We start from the raw sequence: 18,083 nt of genomic DNA, 5'->3' as shown, positions 1-18,083 counted from the left end.
ATGATATTGGTTTACTTCCTGTATGATGCTGGTTCACTTCCTGTATGATGCTGGTTCACTTCCTTGTAGGATGCTGATGCTGGTCTACTTCCTGTATGATGCTGGTTAACTTGCTGAGTGATAGTAGTTAGTTCCTGTATGATGCTGGTCTACTTCCTGTATGATGCTGGTCTACTTCCTGTATGATGCTGGTTTACTTCCTGTATGATGCTGGTTAACTTCCTGTATGATGCTGGTTTACTTCATCCTGTGTAATTCTGGTTAATGCTTGTTACTTCCTGTGCGATCGTGATGTACATCCTCTGTGCTGCTGCCTAGTTCCCGGCGGGCATCACCGATGACATTCCGATGTTCTGTTTTCTTTGTCTTTCTTCCGTTCGAATCACCCGGGAACTTGTTCTTTATTGTGGGCGGGGCCTTCTAGCAACCTTCCACACGACCGTAGAACGCTAAATCCTATGCTAACCCGACGAGATGCTAATTGGTTGACTGGTGGGCCTCCGCTGATTAGGATCGCCTGGCGCACCCCTTGGAGCTATGTGGCTATGTGGTTGCTCACCATCAGAACGCGGTCACAGAGGATCCCGCGGTGGAGTGAAAATGAGTCAAATGAGCGCCTAGCGCAACCTCTTATATCCGGCACGTCACGCATCGCTTGGCCAACCCGCAAAGACGATGGGTTGAGTTGACCAATCACGGAGGCCGATGCCCCGTCGATCTTCCCAATATGGTAACTTAATTGATCGCCATGGCAACCCCATGCAGCCCTGGCAGGCTCTGGCAGTGATGTCATGACTACATTTACTCAAGTGCAGTACTTTACCACGAGCACTTCTGACGTACTTTTGCTACACTGGAGTATATTGCCATTCATTCATTCATCCATCCATCCATCCATCCATCCATCCATCCATCCATCCATCCATCCATCCATCCATCCATCCATCCATCCATCCATCCATCCATCCATCCATCCATCCATCCATCCATCCATTCATTCATTCATCCATCCATCCATCCATCCATCCATCCATCCATCCATCCATCCATCCATCCATCCATCCATCCATCCATCCATCCATCCATCCATTCATCCATTCATTCATCCATCCATCCATCCATCCATCCATCCATCCATCCATTCATTCATTCATCCATCCATCCATCCATCCATCCATCCATTCATCCATCCATCCATCCATCCATCCATCCATTCATCCATCCATCCATCCATCCATTCATTCATCCATCCATCCATCCATCCATCCATCCATCCATCCATCCATCCATCCATCCATCCATCCATCCATCCATCCATCCATCCATCCATCCATCCATCCATTCATTCATTCATTCATTCATCCATCCATCCATCCATCCATCCATCCATCCATCCATCCATCCATCCATCCATCCATCCATCCATCCATTCATTCATTCATCCATTCATTCATCCATCCATCCATCCATCCATCCATCCATCCATCCATCCATCCATTCATTCATTCATCCATCCATCCATCCATCCATCCATTCATTCATCCATCCATCCATCCATCCATTCATTCATTCATCCATCCATCCATCCATCCATTCATTCATCCATCCATCCATCCATCCATCCATTCATTCATTCATTCATTGTTGAGGGGCTCCTGCAACGTCTGGCTTTCAGAAATGATGTCACATGGCAGCCAAGTCTATGGACTTTTAATGCTTTAATTAAATGAATACATAAATGAATGGACGCCACTCTTCTAAATGGATTTAGAGGAACACAGACATCCCACCCTAGAGAAACAATCACACCCGTCTGAAGTGAGTGATGCAACTCCGTGTGGGGGTCCCCGGGGGATCCCCCCGGAAGTCCCAGACCCACAGGGTCGAGGCCAGACCCACAGGGTCGAGGCCAGACCCACAGGGTCGAGCCCAGGCCCACAGGGTCGAGCCCAGACCCACAGGGTCGAGCCCAGACCCACAGGGTCGAGCCCAGACCCACAGGGTCGAGCCCAGACCCACAGGGTAGAGCCCAGGCCCACAGGGTCGAGCCCAGACCCACAGGGTCGAGCCCAGACCCACAGGGTCGAGCCCAGACCCACAGGATCCGGTTCCGGCGAGCTGCCCCGCGTCCCAAACGGTAGATAAATGACAGGGTTACCATGTGGGGGTCCCCGGAACATCCAGACCCACTTGCTTTTATGTAAACCAATATGGATATTTAATAGGAGACATAGGCACACATGGAGAAGGTGCACCCTATGACCAATAGGAGACTGAGCATCTCTTCACCCGGTGCAACTCTTTCACTCATTTATTTTGTTAAATGCTATTATTCAAAATGTGGGATATTATTCAGCATCTTATGCAATTTTTTTCATGATTATTAGTGAGGACCTATTATATGAAATTAGGTTGAAAAGTGGTGAAGTGGTCCTTTAAATCTTGACAGTCAAGCATGCCAATGAAAAAATAGTGATATAGTGACATCACAATATCATCCTCTCCCCTAACCTCTCACCATCAACATTTTAACAAATACTTTACACTTTTTAAAAAAAAGAAATCTAAGTAGGACCTTATAATGATATAATAATACCTAATTTAGGGTTCAAGAAAATCACGGACCTCCATCTTTTAAAATGAACGCACAGAAAACAACAGCGCCTCAGGCCTTCCTTCGGACGTGCACATGCGTGGGAATGAAATCATGAAGTGATGCAGGAATTGTGATACGCCTTGTAATTGTACTACACTATGTCGAACGTCAATTTTGATACATTTCCAATACATATCGGGTATGGTGACACCATTACTGCCAAGACACCTGGACACTCTGTAACCTTTTTTGGTATAATTCAAGGGTTATGTACTGTACTGTACTGTACTGTACTGTGGTGCAGTACTTAGTTTAGACAGTTTTTGGTTTAGACTAGTCATTGGTTAGACCAGCCATTAGTCCTACAACTACAACCTATATCTCAAACCCTCACCCCTAAACCTAACCTCCCACGGGGCAGCACACCTAAACCTATAACCTTAACCCATGTCTAACCAATGACTAGTCTAAACCAAGTATGCACCCCCTGTAGGGTACTCATTTAGAAATGCTGAAGGTCCACAAATATGTTTTAATTATTTTGTACACAAAATGTTGAGGGTCGTGGAGCCTATAATAACCTATGGTCCATTAGGTACAGTAACTCCTCGCTTGTTAGTCTAGTCACTGGAGGGGGGTCTCCTGCACCCCCCGGAAATATACTTCTAATCAGTGATTTCTTATTGGAAAAGATGTGCTGAAAATGATGAGCTATGATAAAAAGTTGTCAAAATGTCCCACCTACCTCAAAACCCCCTTTTTTGGTATATGGCTCTGGCGAAACTGTGTAAAGGCAAATATGAATTCACTAAAATTACATAAATACTAAATAGACATGGAAGTCTGACATTGGTGATGGAGTATCTTGACACATGGGGGTAAGTAGCAGAACAGGATTTGGGGGGCTATTATATTCTTAAATATGACCCACATCATCCTCAAAAACACAAAACAATATGGTGTCCGCTTGACTAATAACAACAAAGATGGTTATTTTCCAACACATTATGGTGAGTATCACTGCCTCACTTGTATATAGAAAACTTCCCATATCCCTAAGCTTCAATTTGAGCGCAAGATAACCTTTCTATCTTGTAAATTACTCTTTCTGTAGCCAATATTCTGAACTATACCTCAAATCACCATCTAAACACTACAGCATGCAGAGGAGAAGTCATAACAGAACCATCTAAACACTACAGCATGCAGAGGAGAAGTCATAACAGAACCATCTAAACACTACAACATGCAGTCATAACAGAACCATCTAAACACTACAGCATGCAGAGGAGAAGTCATGATAACAGAACCATCTAAACACTACAACATGCAGAGGAGAAGTCATAACAGAACCATCTAAACACTACAGCATGCAGAGGAGAAGTCATAACAGAACCATCTAAACACTACAACATGCAGAGGAGAAGTCATGATAACAGAACCATCTAAACACTACAACATGCAGAGGAGAAGTCATAACAGAACCATCTAAACACTACAGCATGCAGAGGAAAAGTCGTAACAGAACCATCTAAATACTACAGCATGCAGAGAAGAAGTCATAACAGAACCATCTAAACACTACAACATGCAGAAGAGAAGTCATAACAGAACCATCTAAACACTACAACATGCAGAGAAGAAGTCATAACAGAACCATCTAAACACTACAACATGCAGGAGAGAAGTCATAACAGAACCATCTAAACACTACAACATGCAGAGGAGAAGTCATAACAGAACCATCTAAATACTACAGCATGCAGAGGAGAAGTCATAACAGAACCATCTAAACACTACAGCATGCAGAGGAGCAGTCATAACAGAACCATCTAAATACTACAGCATGCAGAGGAGAAGTCATAACAGAACCATCTAAACACTACAGCATGCAGAGGAGAAGTCATAACAGAACCATCTAAACACTACAGCATGCAGAGGAGAAGTCATAACAGAACCATCTAAACACTACAACATGCAGAGGAGCAGTCATAACAGAACCATCTAAACACTACAGCATGCAGAGGAGAAGTCATAACAGAACCATCTAAACACTACAACATGCAGAGGAGCAGTCATAACAGAACCATCTAAACACTACAGCATGCAGTCATAACAGAACCATCTAAACACTACAACATGCAGAGGAGAAGTCATAACAGAACCATCTAAACACTACAGCATGCAGAGGAGAAGTCATAACAGAACTTTCTAAACACTACAACATGCAGAGGAGAAGTCATAACAGAACCATCTAAACACTACAACATGCAGAGGATAAGTCATAACAGAACCATCTAAACACTACAGCATGCAGAGGAGAAGTCATAACAGAACTTTCTAAACACTACAACATGCAGAGGAGAAGTCATAACAGAACCATCTAAACACTACAACATGCAGAGGAGAAGTCATAACAGAACCATCTAAACACTACAGCATGCAGAGGAGAAGTCATAACAGAACCATCTAAACACTACAGCATGCAGAGGAGAAGTCATAACAGAACCATCTAAACACTACAACATGCAGAGGAGAAGTCATGATAACAGAACCATCTAAACACTACAACATGCAGAGGAGAAGTCATAACAGAACCATCTAAACACTACAGCATGCAGAGGAGAAGTCGTAACAGAACCATCTAAATACTACAGCATGCAGAGAAGAAGTCATAACAGAACCATCTAAACACTACAACATGCAGAAGAGAAGTCATAACAGAACCATCTAAACACTACAACATGCAGAAGAGAAGTCATAACAGAACCATCTAAATACTACAGCATGCAGAGGAGAAGTCATAACAGAACCATCTAAACACTACAGCATGCAGAGGCGAAGTCATAACAGAACCATCTAAACACTACAGCATGCAGAGGAGAAGTCATAACAGAACCATCTAAACACTACAACATGCAGAGGAGCAGTCATAACAGAACCATCTAAACACTACAACATGCAGAGGAGAAGTCATAACAGAACCATCTAAACACTACAACATGCAGAGGAGAAGTCATAACAACAGAACCATCTAAACACTACAGCAAGCAGAGGAGAAGTCATAACAGAACCATCTAAACACTACAACAACATGCAGAGGAGAAGTCATAACAGAACCATCTAAACACTACAGCATGCAGAGGAGAAGTCATAACAGAACTTTCTAAACACTACAACATGCAGAGGAGAAGTCATAACAGAACCATCTAAACACTACAGCATGCAGAGGAGAAGTCATAACAGAACTTTCTAAACACTACAGCATGCAGAGAAGTCATAACAGAACCATCTAAACACTACAACATGCAGAGGAGAAGTCATAACAGAACTTTCTAAACACTCTGACGCTGAGCTCCACACTACAAACATCAGCAGCGCCACGCTGCTGTTTGTCTACAACAAACAATATCTCCTCTCCCACCGACGCTAGCTGTTCATTTATCTTCAGCCGTACAGACTCCATTCGACGCTTTTTAATGCCTTTATCATGAGACGCAGCGCCGTTCTGTTCTGTTCGATGAGATGAGAAACTATAGGATGAAAACCGCGATTATATATATAGCCTATATATATATATAACTATGTGAAATTTAAAACAATAGGCGGAAACTCCGTGGGTTCAGAGGCGCGATTGAACCCCCTGGCATTTTGGGAAAGGCGCGACTGAACCCTGTACTGAACTGCAGTAAATTATGCACCCACTGACTGTCCACTGAAATGTCCCCTCCCCAGTGGTCATGTTGTCATGCACGTAGTCACATACCTTTACGAGGGGTTACAAGATGCCGCATTCAAATGCTAATAAGGTGGCTTTTGTTCTGCTGCCAGGTAGAGAGTACAAATGAGTACAAAACTCGTTTTTTTTCCACCGCTGGGGGGGGGGGGGGGGGGCGTGGCTGCTTGAACCCCCTGCCGTTATAGGCCCAAAAGCTCTTGAAAATGGGTTGAACCTGTGATGTCATGCTATACTTTTTTTTTGTGTTTTTTCTATTAATTTGGTCATTAAGGTCCATAGAATAAGAGGGCTGCTATGCCGGAAACATCGCGAAAAAAAGTTATGGCCATTTTAGTATAATGAAGCCTTTATTTTTTTGCCCATTTTCGCCTATTGTAAAAAACTAGGTTTCTTTTCTTAAAGTGCTCAGTAGGTTGTGTAGGCTGTCAATAAATGATTCCCAGATACACAGAACACATATGTGAACAACACCAAGTCCAGAAATACACTCACAAAGCCTTTCCAAATGATTTATAGCCATTTTTGGTACCAAAAATTAATCCGTTTTTTGCATTTTTCCCAATACTTTCATCTTTACTTCAATAGTAATCAACTTTGCCATGGGTTATGACATCAGCCAATGTCTCATTCTTTTCATCAATCTTTATAGTCATTCCACATTTTTTTAAATTAAAATCAACCCTAAATTAAAGGAACTGTGGTGACTTTATTACCCTAATGCTCAAAATTCCCAGAGCCTTTTTTTCTTGAAAACACCTGTACCCCCACAAAATAAAAGTGTAACACAACAAATTCAAAACAACACAAGTATTTTTTTTATTATTATAAAATAAACAGATGTGCACAGCTGATTCTTTATGTTAGTTGAAATATCACACCTAGTGTGAAGTGAGCTGTGCTATTTATGAATACTAATATATATTGTCTCTGTTGTGATCATAGTGATGCAATTGCTATCCTTGATCTTGATTGGCGTACATACATGCTAAACGTCCCATGACGCTTGGAGCTATACTCCTTCCAGAAGCACAGCTCAAAAAAGGAAATTAAACATTGTCTGAATAAAATAATGTCTAATATCACGAAAATGAAAATTATCAGGAAAATGAAAACGACTAACTAATCAACTCACTCACTGTCACTGTCTTCGAGTGTGAGTTCAACTCGTGAACATCTTTTGGGGTCCCCAGTGCAGAGACAGGCAATGACATACTTGACACCGGCTCTTGCACAGGAGCATCCTCTGGCACACTTGCTTTTCTTGCAGTGGCAATATTTGGTGCGCTTGTATTGTGCAGGTTTTGCATCCTTCAGCATCATTGTTGCCACCAGCTTACCATTGACAAGCTCTCTGCCAAAGTTGGTTGCCACAGGGTAGGTTGGCTGAGACATGTGTGCCCTCTTACATACAACCAACTGATGCAGGGCTCTGAGAAGGTGTAATTTGAAGGCATCTTCAGTAGGTGGAAGGCAACGCATGTCTCCTTTGATGTTGCCAAAAAGATGGGCTCGCAGTGTATCCAAGTTACCACTGAAGTCACTCCTCTCATACAGTGAAGCCATGTATCATCTAGCCGCTGTCCCGACATCTTGTGTAACATCCAGACTTTCACAGAACAGATACACAGAACACATATGTGAACAACACATGGCTATAAATCATTTGGAAAGGCTTTGTGAGTGTATTTCTGGACTTGGTGTTGTTCACATATGTGTTCTGTGTATCTGGGAATCATTTATTGACAGCCTACACAACCTACTGAGCACTTTAAGAAAAGAAACCTAGTTTTTTACAATAGGCGAAAATGGGCAAAAAAATAAAGGCTTCATTATACTAAAATGGCCATAACTTTTTTGCGCGATGTTTCCGGCATAGCAGCCCTCTTATTCTATGGACCTTAATGACCAAATTAATAGAAAAAACACCAAAAAAAAGTATAGCATGACATCACAGGTCCTCTCAAATTTCCGGTGACTGGATCCCCGAACTAATATGACTAATGTGAAAAACGCGAAGCAGCATGGAATCCTCTGGGATGAAAACCTACACCAAAGAGATTCTAAAACAAGAGACGACACTTTGTGTTTGTGTTTGTATAAATCAGGAGACACGAGACTACAGTAGTTATAGTATGTACTCTAACCCATTCTGACCGGGCACCCATTTTGGTGTTAGCATCATGTTATGCTTTAGCTATTGAAAAATAGCAGATCTACAAGCTCATAGCGCGCCACCGAGTGGCGCGCTACGAGCTTGTAGGTCTGCTATTTTTGAAAAATCGAAGAACGACTGACATTTTTTAGAATCTGATCTCAGGTCAGAATGGGTTAATCAGACCAGTGTGTGTCCAGTGGAAACCTCGTATGAATCTGATCTCAGGTCAGAATGGGCTAACTGATGCTCGGATGTATGCTGCCCTGGGGCATACCATTATACAGGGGGGGGGGGGGGGGGGGGGGGTGTGCATGGTTCCCACTCCCTGTAACATCTCCCCTTACTATATAGAGAACTTATACAGAAATCCCCGGCAGTGTACAGTACAGTACAGTACAGTACAGTACAGTACAGTACAGTACAGTACAGTACAGTACAGTACAGTACAGTGCATGTATACAATAGCAAACCTATACTTTAGTGCAAATCAAAATCCAGCATTACACTGAGCTCACGCCCATGTGTTGTCTTTGTCTCTTTTCTTTTACATTCAACAAGACAGCAGAGCAGTCAACATAATGCATTCAGACATTGTACAACCTATATTGTACAAGATAGACGTTTGGTTTAATATACATCACCCTGTGAGTGAGTGAAGTAAGTCAGGTGCGTACATATATGTACGGACGGTCGGGCATACATACATGCATACATACCTGACTGACTTAATTCACTCACAGGGTGGTGTATTAAACAAAACGTGTCTCTCTCTCTGCCCCTCCCTCTCTCTCTCTCTCTCTCTCTCGCCCTCCCTCTCTCTCTCTCTCTCTCTCCCCCTCTCTCTATCTCACACACACACACACACACACACACACACACAAAACCCCAATGCAAGCAAATTGAAGATCTACGTTTAATAACAATCACATATAGAAACATTGTCAGTGTACAAATGAAACCAAACGGAGCCTTATGGGTCTGTAACTCTGAGAGTGTTCAAACGGACCCTTATGGGTCTGTAACTCTGAGAGTGTTCAAACGGACCCTTATGGGTCTGTAACTCTGAGAGTGTACAAACGGACCCTTATGGGTCTGTAACTCTGAGAGTGTACAAACGGACCCTTATGGGTCTGTAACTCTGAGAGTGTACAAACGGTGCTCTCAGAGTTAAACTAAGACAGTGATTTTACAATATAAATTGGGGTCCCCGGAGAGAGAAATGCCATTAACCCATTCTGACCTGAGATCAGATTCATACGAGGTTTCCACTGGACACACGACACACTGGGTCTGATGAACCCATTCTGACCTGAGATCAGATTCTGAAAAAAATGTCAGTCGTTCTTCGATTTTTCAAAGACAGCAGACCTACAAGCTCGTAGCGCGCCACTCGGTGGCGCGCTACGAGCTTGTAGATCTGCTATTTTTCAATAGCTAAAGCATAACATGATGCTGAACACCAAAATGGGTTAAATGATTAAATGGGGGTCCGTAGCGTGGCATATCTTTTCAAACGGGGGTCCGCGGGCTAATTAGTGTCAATTTGGGGGTCCTTGACATGAAAAAGTTTGGGAACCATGCTGTTAATGTATACTGTACTAAACCTTAGTTTAAGTTCCCTAGAACCTTTCCTAGTTCCTCCCCGTCTCTCTATATAGCTCCTCCTACCCTCTCTATAGCTCCACCCACCCTCCTCCCAAATATCCCTCGTTATAAAACGGTACAAAAGCCGTGATAAGACGCGCCCCGTATCCTCACGGCGGTAAACACGCGCTCGGTGCACTCCTAGCGCTCCAGCATCGCGCAGATTCACGCTTCAACCGTACCCGACGGTCCAGCGTCCTGATATCCACACTGTGTGTGTGTGTGCGTACGTGTGTGTGTGTGTGCGTACGTGTGTGTGTGTGTGTGTGTGCACGCACTATGGACTGTTTGATATCCAAAAGGATAACAAAGTATCTATTTATGGCCGTGATGTGCAGGATAGCGCTGTATACTCGGCTCAAAAGGCGTTTCTCAGTGCACACACACGAGCCCTTCCCCCTCTCTCACGCACGCACGCACGCACGCACAGAAACCATGACATAAATATACTAGAATAACGCCAAATGAAAAGACGACATGAAATCATGAAATAACATCAAACTTAACAGAGACACCTAGTGTCCAGCGGCTCACAGCGTGTTGCGATATGATGATGTGAGCTAGGTGTAGATCTGCTATTTTCACTAAAAAAGCCTTTTTCTATGGGAATATTATTTTTAGACTTTGGATTTTATTATAACAATAAATATCTTACAATAAACGTACTAGTCGCGACTACTTGAGTACTAGGGGGTTTTCAGAAGACATTTTTTTTAATTTTGATGTTAGGACTAAATGGGTTATCCCATTTTAGGCGGGAACCCCTTTTGGTGTTAGCATTACGTTATGCTTTAGCTATTTAAAAATAGCAGATCTACAAGCTCGTAGCGCGCCACTCGGTGGCACGCTACGAGCTTGTAGGTCTGCTATTTTTGAAAAAACGAAGAGCGACTTGACATAGAAGACATTTTTAGAATCTGATCTCAGGTCAGAATGGAAAACTGTCAGGATGTAGAAGACATGTTTAGAATCTGATCTCAGGTCAGAATGGGTTAAGCAAATAATTTGAGAACAACTGCCTTAGCTCTGTTGGTAGACAACATTGTCAACTCCCGCCACTGCCCCCCCCCCCCCCCCACCTACAAAAACCCACACCTTCCACCTCCACACAACAATAACACAACATTAATACCAATACAAAAAAAATAAAGAAAAACAGAGAAGTTGATTTCTTAACGGTTGATAATTTCATGCATTAAAATATATTAATTTTCAGAAACCCTAAAGAACCAATAAAGACACATTTGGAGTCAAAGCGAGCATTCAACCCCCCCCCCGTCCCCGCCCCGCCCCTCCCCGCCCAATCAACACGTACAGTACTGTACAGGACCGAGATAATTCAGCCAATCAGCATACAGCACAGCACGGTACGGACTGAGAGAATTCAACCAATGACCAGCTGCCCCCGCCACCTTAGGAGGGGCGGGGTCTAGATCCTCATGCTGTGGTGGTTTGTGATTGGTTCATTCCTGTGGGAGAGAAGAGGTGCATGTTTCTTTAAGGAGTTGTAATCACTTCCTGTTTTAGAACGAAACACACACACACACGTGTTATTGTTACACAATAACGGCACGCACAGCCGCACGCACACACGCACCCGCACACATGCGCTCACACACGCACCCGCACACATGCGCTCACACACACACACACACACACACACACACACACGCACGCACGCACACACACAGGTTTACTCTAATATACCCACATCAGTTGGCAAAAAATAATTTATGTTCAAAGCTCCTTGTGACTGGAACAATCTACCTGTCCATATTCGTTCAATAACATCTTTTCATTTGTTTTAAACTGTGCTGTCATCTGGAGACTACCTGTTCATGTTTTCACTAATCATCACTGTAGCAGATCCATGACGCACTGATCGTTATGTCTACGTTATGTCCATGTTATGTGAAATGTTGTTTTGTTGCAGTTTTTGTTTTGCTGTCGTTTGTTTCTTGTTTATCTAGGAATTGTATCGTCTTGTTTTGTCTGGTTGAATGGTTTGTACAATTTACAATTTACAATTTAGGCATTTAGCAGACGCTCTTAATCCAGAGCGATTTACATTAAGCAAGAACAAAAAGCATTGGGAATACATCACATAAAAACATTTATCATGAAACATGCGTAAGCTAAGAAAGTAACTATAACAGTGGAATATCTATAATGAAATAAGCTATACATCTATACTACTATGATATACATTATGTACTATGACGTGCTATGACTACATACAATGCACTTATGCCGTTTACATAACATGCTATAAGTCTGTATCAAATGCTATCCAAGTCTACAGAATTGCTATCTAAGGGGGTGGGGTAAGTGCTATGGGCCATGATGGAGTCTGAAAAGGTGGGTAAAAAGTGTCTTTATGTATGAAGTGTATTTAGTGAATTGCGGAGCCCCTAGAAAACGAGATGGTTCATCTCAAGGGATTGTTCCTAATAAAGACATTTCAGACCACACGCACAGACACTGCATGGAGAGAAACCCCTCCCCCTACTGGGCGGGGTTTTGTCCGTTTCTTTTGTCTGTGAGTTGGGCATGTTAACCCATTCTGACCTGAGATCAGATTCACACGAGGTTTCCACTGGACACACACTGGTCTGATTAACTCATTCTGACCTGAGATCAGATTCTAAAAAATGTCAGTCGTTCTTCGATTTTTCAAAAATAGCAGACCTACAAGCTCGTAGCGCGCCACTCGGTGGCGCGCTATGAGCTTGTAGATCTGCTATTTTTCAATAGCTAAAGCATAACATGATGCCGACACCAGAATGGGTTCCCGTTCAGAATGGGTTAAGTAAGGGATAATATCTGGCTATAGGTGGTCGTTGTTCGGGAGACGATTCTCCGACAGGGAGTTTTAACCAGCGAGGCGAAGCATAGGGCTGATGCTGGATGAATGGCCCCTTGTATTCATTTTTTTATATATTTTTGTAACCCATTTTTCACCCCTGTGTCAATCATCTACTGTGATCCTGGGCTCTACACACCCTCCACCAACATAGTCCCCATATATGGGGGACAAGGGGAGAGCAACGGACTTGAACTCATGCTTCCTTCATGCCTGAGTGTCCAAGTGTCTCCTTTACACCCGACAGGGGGGAGTTTCCCTGGTTGGACGTCGTAGCGCGTGGAAGAAACACGTTATTCCAACCAGTTCCTTTCCCCTCCATCAGGCGCCCCGGCTGGCCAGGGGGAGGCAGTTTAGTGACCAGGATTACTGCATGTTTTTTGTGAGGGTACCTACCCTAGGGGACACAGGGAGAACATGTGAGGGTACCTACCCTAGGGGACACGGGGAGAACATGTGAGGGTACCTACCCTAGGGGACACGGGGAGAACATGAGGGTACCTACCCTAGGGGACACAGGGAGAACATGTGAGGGTACCTACCCTAGGGGACACAGGGAGAACATGAGGGTACCTACCCTAGGGGACACGGGGAGAACATGTGAGGGTACCTACCCTAGGGGACACGGGGAGAACATGTGAGGGTACCTACCCTAGGGGACACGGGGAGAACATGTGAGGGTACCTACCCTAGGGGACACGGGGAGAACATGCAAACTCCAAAAAAGAAAGGCCCTTTCGCCAACCCTGCCTTCGGGTATGGGCACTGATGACGTGGAGGAGGAAACACCCACAGCCCCTTGTATTTCTGACAGACATCCTGCATGACCAACAGAGTACAGACTGCAGAACCCCCGAAACCAAACACTGTGTGCGACCCAGGGTCTGAACGGGCTGTTGTTTCACCTGTGTGATTGTCTCTCCGTTCCTCTCCACCACGATGGTCTTCTGGTCGTTGATCGGAGACGTGGCGAGGTAGTCGTCCCCCAGGAGCCCCAGGATGGGGTACCGGTTCCTGTACCTGCACGCACACGCACACACACACACACACACACACACACACACACACACACACACTTTACTTCAGTGGTTCTCAAACTTGTCAGGTTGTGATGTTGATTACTTTTGACACAGTAATGGTGTTATTATAATGTATTTTAACCCAGTTAGACCTGAGGACGATTCTACAAAATGTAGAATCGTTTTTACATGTTTCTGTGTGTCAGTGGTTCTATGTGTCACTGGTTCTGTGTGTCAGTGGTTCTATGTGTCACTGGTTCTGTGTGTCAGTGGTTCTGTGTGTCACTGGTTCTATGTGTCACTGGTTCTGTGTGTCAGTGGTTCTGTGTGTCAGTGGTTCTATGTGTCACTGGTTCTGTGTGTCAGTGGTTCTATGTGTCACTGGTTCTGTGTGTCAGTGGTTCTGTGTGTCACTGGTTCTGTGTGTCAGTGGTTCTATGTGTCACTGGTTCTGTGTGTCAGTGGTTCTATGTGTCACTGGTTCTGTGTGTCAGTGGTTCTATGTGTCAGTGGTTCTGTGTGTCAGTGGTTCTATGTGTCACTGGTTCTGTGTGTCAGTGGTTCTATGTGTCACTGGTTCTGTGTGTCAGTGGTTCTATGTGTCACTGGTTCTGTGTGTCAGTGGTTCTATGTGTCAGTGGTTCTGTGTGTCAGTGGTTCTATGTGTCACTGGTTCTGTGTGTCAGTGGTTCTGTGTGTCAGTGGTTCTGTGTGTCAGTGGTTCTGTGTGTCAGTGGTTCTATGTGTCAGTGGTTCTGTGTGTCAGTGGTTCTATGTGTCACTGGTTCTATGTGTCAGTGGTTCTATGTGTCACTGGTTCTGTGTGTCAGTGGTTCTGTGTGTCAGTGGTTCTGTGTGTCAGTGGTTCTATGTGTCAGTGGTTCTGTGTGTCAGTGGTTCTGTGTGTCAGTGGTTCTATGTGTCAGTGGTTCTGTGTGTCAGTGGTTCTGTGTGTCAGTGGTTCTGTGTGTCAGTGGTTCTGTGTGTCAGTGGTTCTCAAACATGTTCATGTCAAGGACCCCCAAAAATATATGTAATTGGCCGGCGAACCCCCCCCCCCCCCCCCCCATCTGATAATATGTTGTTCCAGGGACCCCCCCCCCCCCCCCCCCCCCCCCATCTGATAATATGTTGCTCCAGGGACCCCCCCCCCCCCCCCCCATCTGATAATATGTTGCTCCAGGGACCCCCCCCCCCCCCCCCCATCTGATAATATGTTGCTCCAGGGACCCCCCCCCCCCCCCCCCATCTGATAATATGTTGCTCCAGGGACCCCCCCCCCCCCCCCCCCATCTGATAATATGTTGTTCCAGGGACCCCCCCCCCCCCCCCCCCCCCCCCATCTGATAATATGTTGCTCCAGGGACCCCCCCCCCCCCCCCCATCTGATAATATGTTGCTCCAGGGACCCCCCCCCCCCCCCCCATCTGATAATATGTTGCTCCAGGGACCCCCCCAGAAGCAAAGATATGAGATAAAACCAACGTTCGCTCTGAAATAATACCGATACATATATTGAAAGATTTGAACCACATTTTCACAATAAAAAAAAAAAAATCAGATCTACAAGCACATATATAGCGCACTTGGTGCCGCGCTATATGAGCTTGTAGATCTGCTATTTTTCCATAGCAGTGGTGGCAACACCATGACGTTTACCTCTGGGTGATGGTCGTCTTGGTAACGCTCCTCTGCGTTCTCTCCAGCTTCAGTCTCTTGATCTCCTAAAGGTCACACAGAGGTCAAATCCACAGGCTGCTCAGAACACGGCGTAGGCCCTTTGTGAGCTTGCAGATCGGTTATTTTCAGTGTGACGCAGCCAAACATAAAATGACTCGTCTCAGTTCTACTAGATCTCCACTCCACGCCACCGCTCTCTAGTAGGGGTGTAACGATATGTGACCAGATTTGACTGAGAGCCTGCCATCGCGCAAAATCCAAGGTTTTCACCAGATGAGAATTTATTATTTATTTATTTTTTCCAAAATGAGTTAACACATTGAGTACGCCAACGTGCATCAAAATAAAGGCCGCTATAGTGCCAGAGTAGTCTGATCGCTTTTACTCTGAAAGCCATGAACCGGAAATACTTTCTTAAAAAAATTGACTTGACAAAGTGAGCTCATAATCCCCGATCATCTTAATATATTTATATAAACTCCAAAAAGCGTTCATATTTTGCGGGAGAGACGGATGAGGAGCAGAAATGCAGCGCCAGCATATCGATCCATTCATCACCACGGAGAGCGCCCTGGATGAGGAGATACGAGTCATTCTTTCCGCCGCGCTAACATGGGAGTCAATGACAAGCTAATATTTGCACAGAGCGTTAGCATACGGCAAGCGAAAAGCGAAATGCCAAAAAAAAAAAAAGGAATAATTCTGAATATTATTATCTCGCCCCGCGTCGTTTGGACGTCGCTAGGACGTCCACAGACGTCTAAGGTATTACTCGTTTCTGATCCTTATGACGTTTCCAGACGTGTTTTGTACAGAATGTGTTAATAGCACAGGCAGACTCCTCACATACTAGAGCATGTCTGAAATAAGTGTCAGAGCTGAAATCGACAAAAAACTAAATGAAAACTATAAAAAATGTGCTGCCAAAAGTCTAGTTTTCCCCTGACCTCCTCCTGGCTGGATATGGTGGTCTGCCGTTGCTCCAACATGGACAGCAGCTCAGAGATCTTCAGCTGGAGAGACTTCTCCGAAGATGAACTTGAACTTGACCTCACCTCCAACGTCATCCTGCTCACCTGGGACTGAGCGAGAGAACATTTTTCGTCTTAGTTTTAGTCGACGAAAACAACACTGGTGTAGACGTTGTACTGCAGTGTGTGTGTGTGTGTGTGTGTGTGTGTGTGTGTGTGTGTGTGTGTGTGTGTGTGCGCGTGCGTGCATGCGTGTGTGTGTGTACCTGTAGCCGCTGTACTTCGGTGTGTCTCTCTGTCTTCATTGTGGTCAGCTGCTCCTCGTACTGTCGTCTCAGAGCCTCCGTCTTGGCCAGCAGAGAGCTGCTGGACTCGCTGGACGCACTGGTCAGCTGGACCATGTGACCATGTGGACCAGGAAGAACAATACTTTAGACTGGACCATGTGACCATGTGGACCAGGAAGAACAATACTTTAGACTGGACCATGTGACTATGTGGACCAGGAAACACAATACTTTAGACTGGACAGCTGGACCATGTGACCATGTGGACCAGGAAACACAATACTTTAGACTGGACCATGTGACCATGTGGACCAGGAAGAACAATACTTTAGACTGGACCATGTGACCATGTGGACCAGGAAACACAATACTTTTAGACTGGACAGCTGGACCATGTGACCATGTGTACCAGGAAACACAATACTTTTAGACTGGACAGCTGGACCATGTGACCATGTGGACCAGGAAACACAATACTTTTAGACTGGACAGCTGGACCATGTGACCATGTGTACCAGGAAACACAATACTTTTAGACTGGACAGCTGGACCATGTGACCATGTGGACCAGGAAGAACAATACTTTAGACTGGACCATGTGACCATGTGGACCAGGAAACACAATACTTTTAGACTGGACAGCTGGACCATGTGACCATGTGTACCAGGAAACACAATACTTTTAGACTGGACAGCTGGACCATGTGACCATGTGGACCAGGAAACACAATACTTTTAGACTGGACAGCTGGACCATGTGACCATGTGGACCAGGAAACACAATACTTTAGACTGGACAGCTGGACCATGTGACCATGAGGACCAGGAAGAACACAGCAGAGCACACCAAAGCTCGACACGTTGTATAGCTTTAGTTTGAGCTATAGTTTAGAACGGATGATTAAAAAAAGAAAATAAAGGGAAAAAAAAGCTCTAAATCTGGTTTTTGGGGGTTCCCGGCTTTTTCGGCATCATGGCTTTTTGCTTAGGCCGGCCCTACAGTTATGACTGTTAAGGCAGTCTGTAGGACACATTATTTACAATTGCCAATACTTCAATACTCCAATACTCCAATACGCCAATACTCCACTACATCTCAGAGGCAAATATTGTACTTTTACTTTACTCC

At 44.6% G+C, this 18,083-nt stretch overlaps 2 protein-coding genes across 6 annotated transcripts in view; both read right to left on the bottom strand.

Annotated features, from left to right (window-relative positions):
* Positions 1-6,474, bottom strand: part of LOC308326681 (matrix metalloproteinase-14-like) — a 72,923-nt gene extending 66,449 nt beyond the window's left edge. For 2 of the 4 annotated variants that reach the window (XM_080779670.1, XM_080779669.1), the window contains exon 1: positions 6,363-6,474. In XM_080779670.1, the coding sequence (XP_080635796.1) occupies positions 6,363-6,390 (28 nt within the window). In that variant the 5' untranslated portion in view covers positions 6,391-6,474. Of the gene's footprint in view, positions 1-3,341; positions 3,380-6,362 lie in introns of all 4 variants that reach the window. The other 2 variants (XM_080779671.1, XM_080779672.1) reach the window with 2 other exon arrangements.
* Positions 6,475-11,469: 4,995 nt separating this feature from the next.
* Positions 11,470-18,083, bottom strand: part of pof1b (POF1B actin binding protein) — a 48,893-nt gene continuing 42,279 nt past the window's right edge. For both annotated transcript variants that reach the window (XM_080779824.1, XM_080779825.1), the window contains exons 10-14: positions 16,934-17,059; positions 16,644-16,778; positions 15,676-15,740; positions 13,903-14,017; positions 11,470-11,603 (exon numbers count right to left, since the gene is read on the bottom strand). In XM_080779824.1, the coding sequence (XP_080635950.1) occupies positions 11,598-11,603; positions 13,903-14,017; positions 15,676-15,740; positions 16,644-16,778; positions 16,934-17,059 (447 nt within the window). In that variant the 3' untranslated portion in view covers positions 11,470-11,597. The remainder of the gene's footprint in view (positions 11,604-13,902; positions 14,018-15,675; positions 15,741-16,643; positions 16,779-16,933; positions 17,060-18,083) is intronic.

This window comes from Protomyctophum bolini, assembly GCF_963924005.1.
Source record: "Protomyctophum bolini genome assembly, chromosome: 13".
Classification (NCBI taxonomy): Eukaryota; Metazoa; Chordata; class Actinopteri; order Myctophiformes; family Myctophidae; genus Protomyctophum; species Protomyctophum bolini.
The sequence above is the reverse complement of the archived record's forward strand: the minus strand, read 5'-3'. Positions and strand labels throughout refer to the sequence as shown.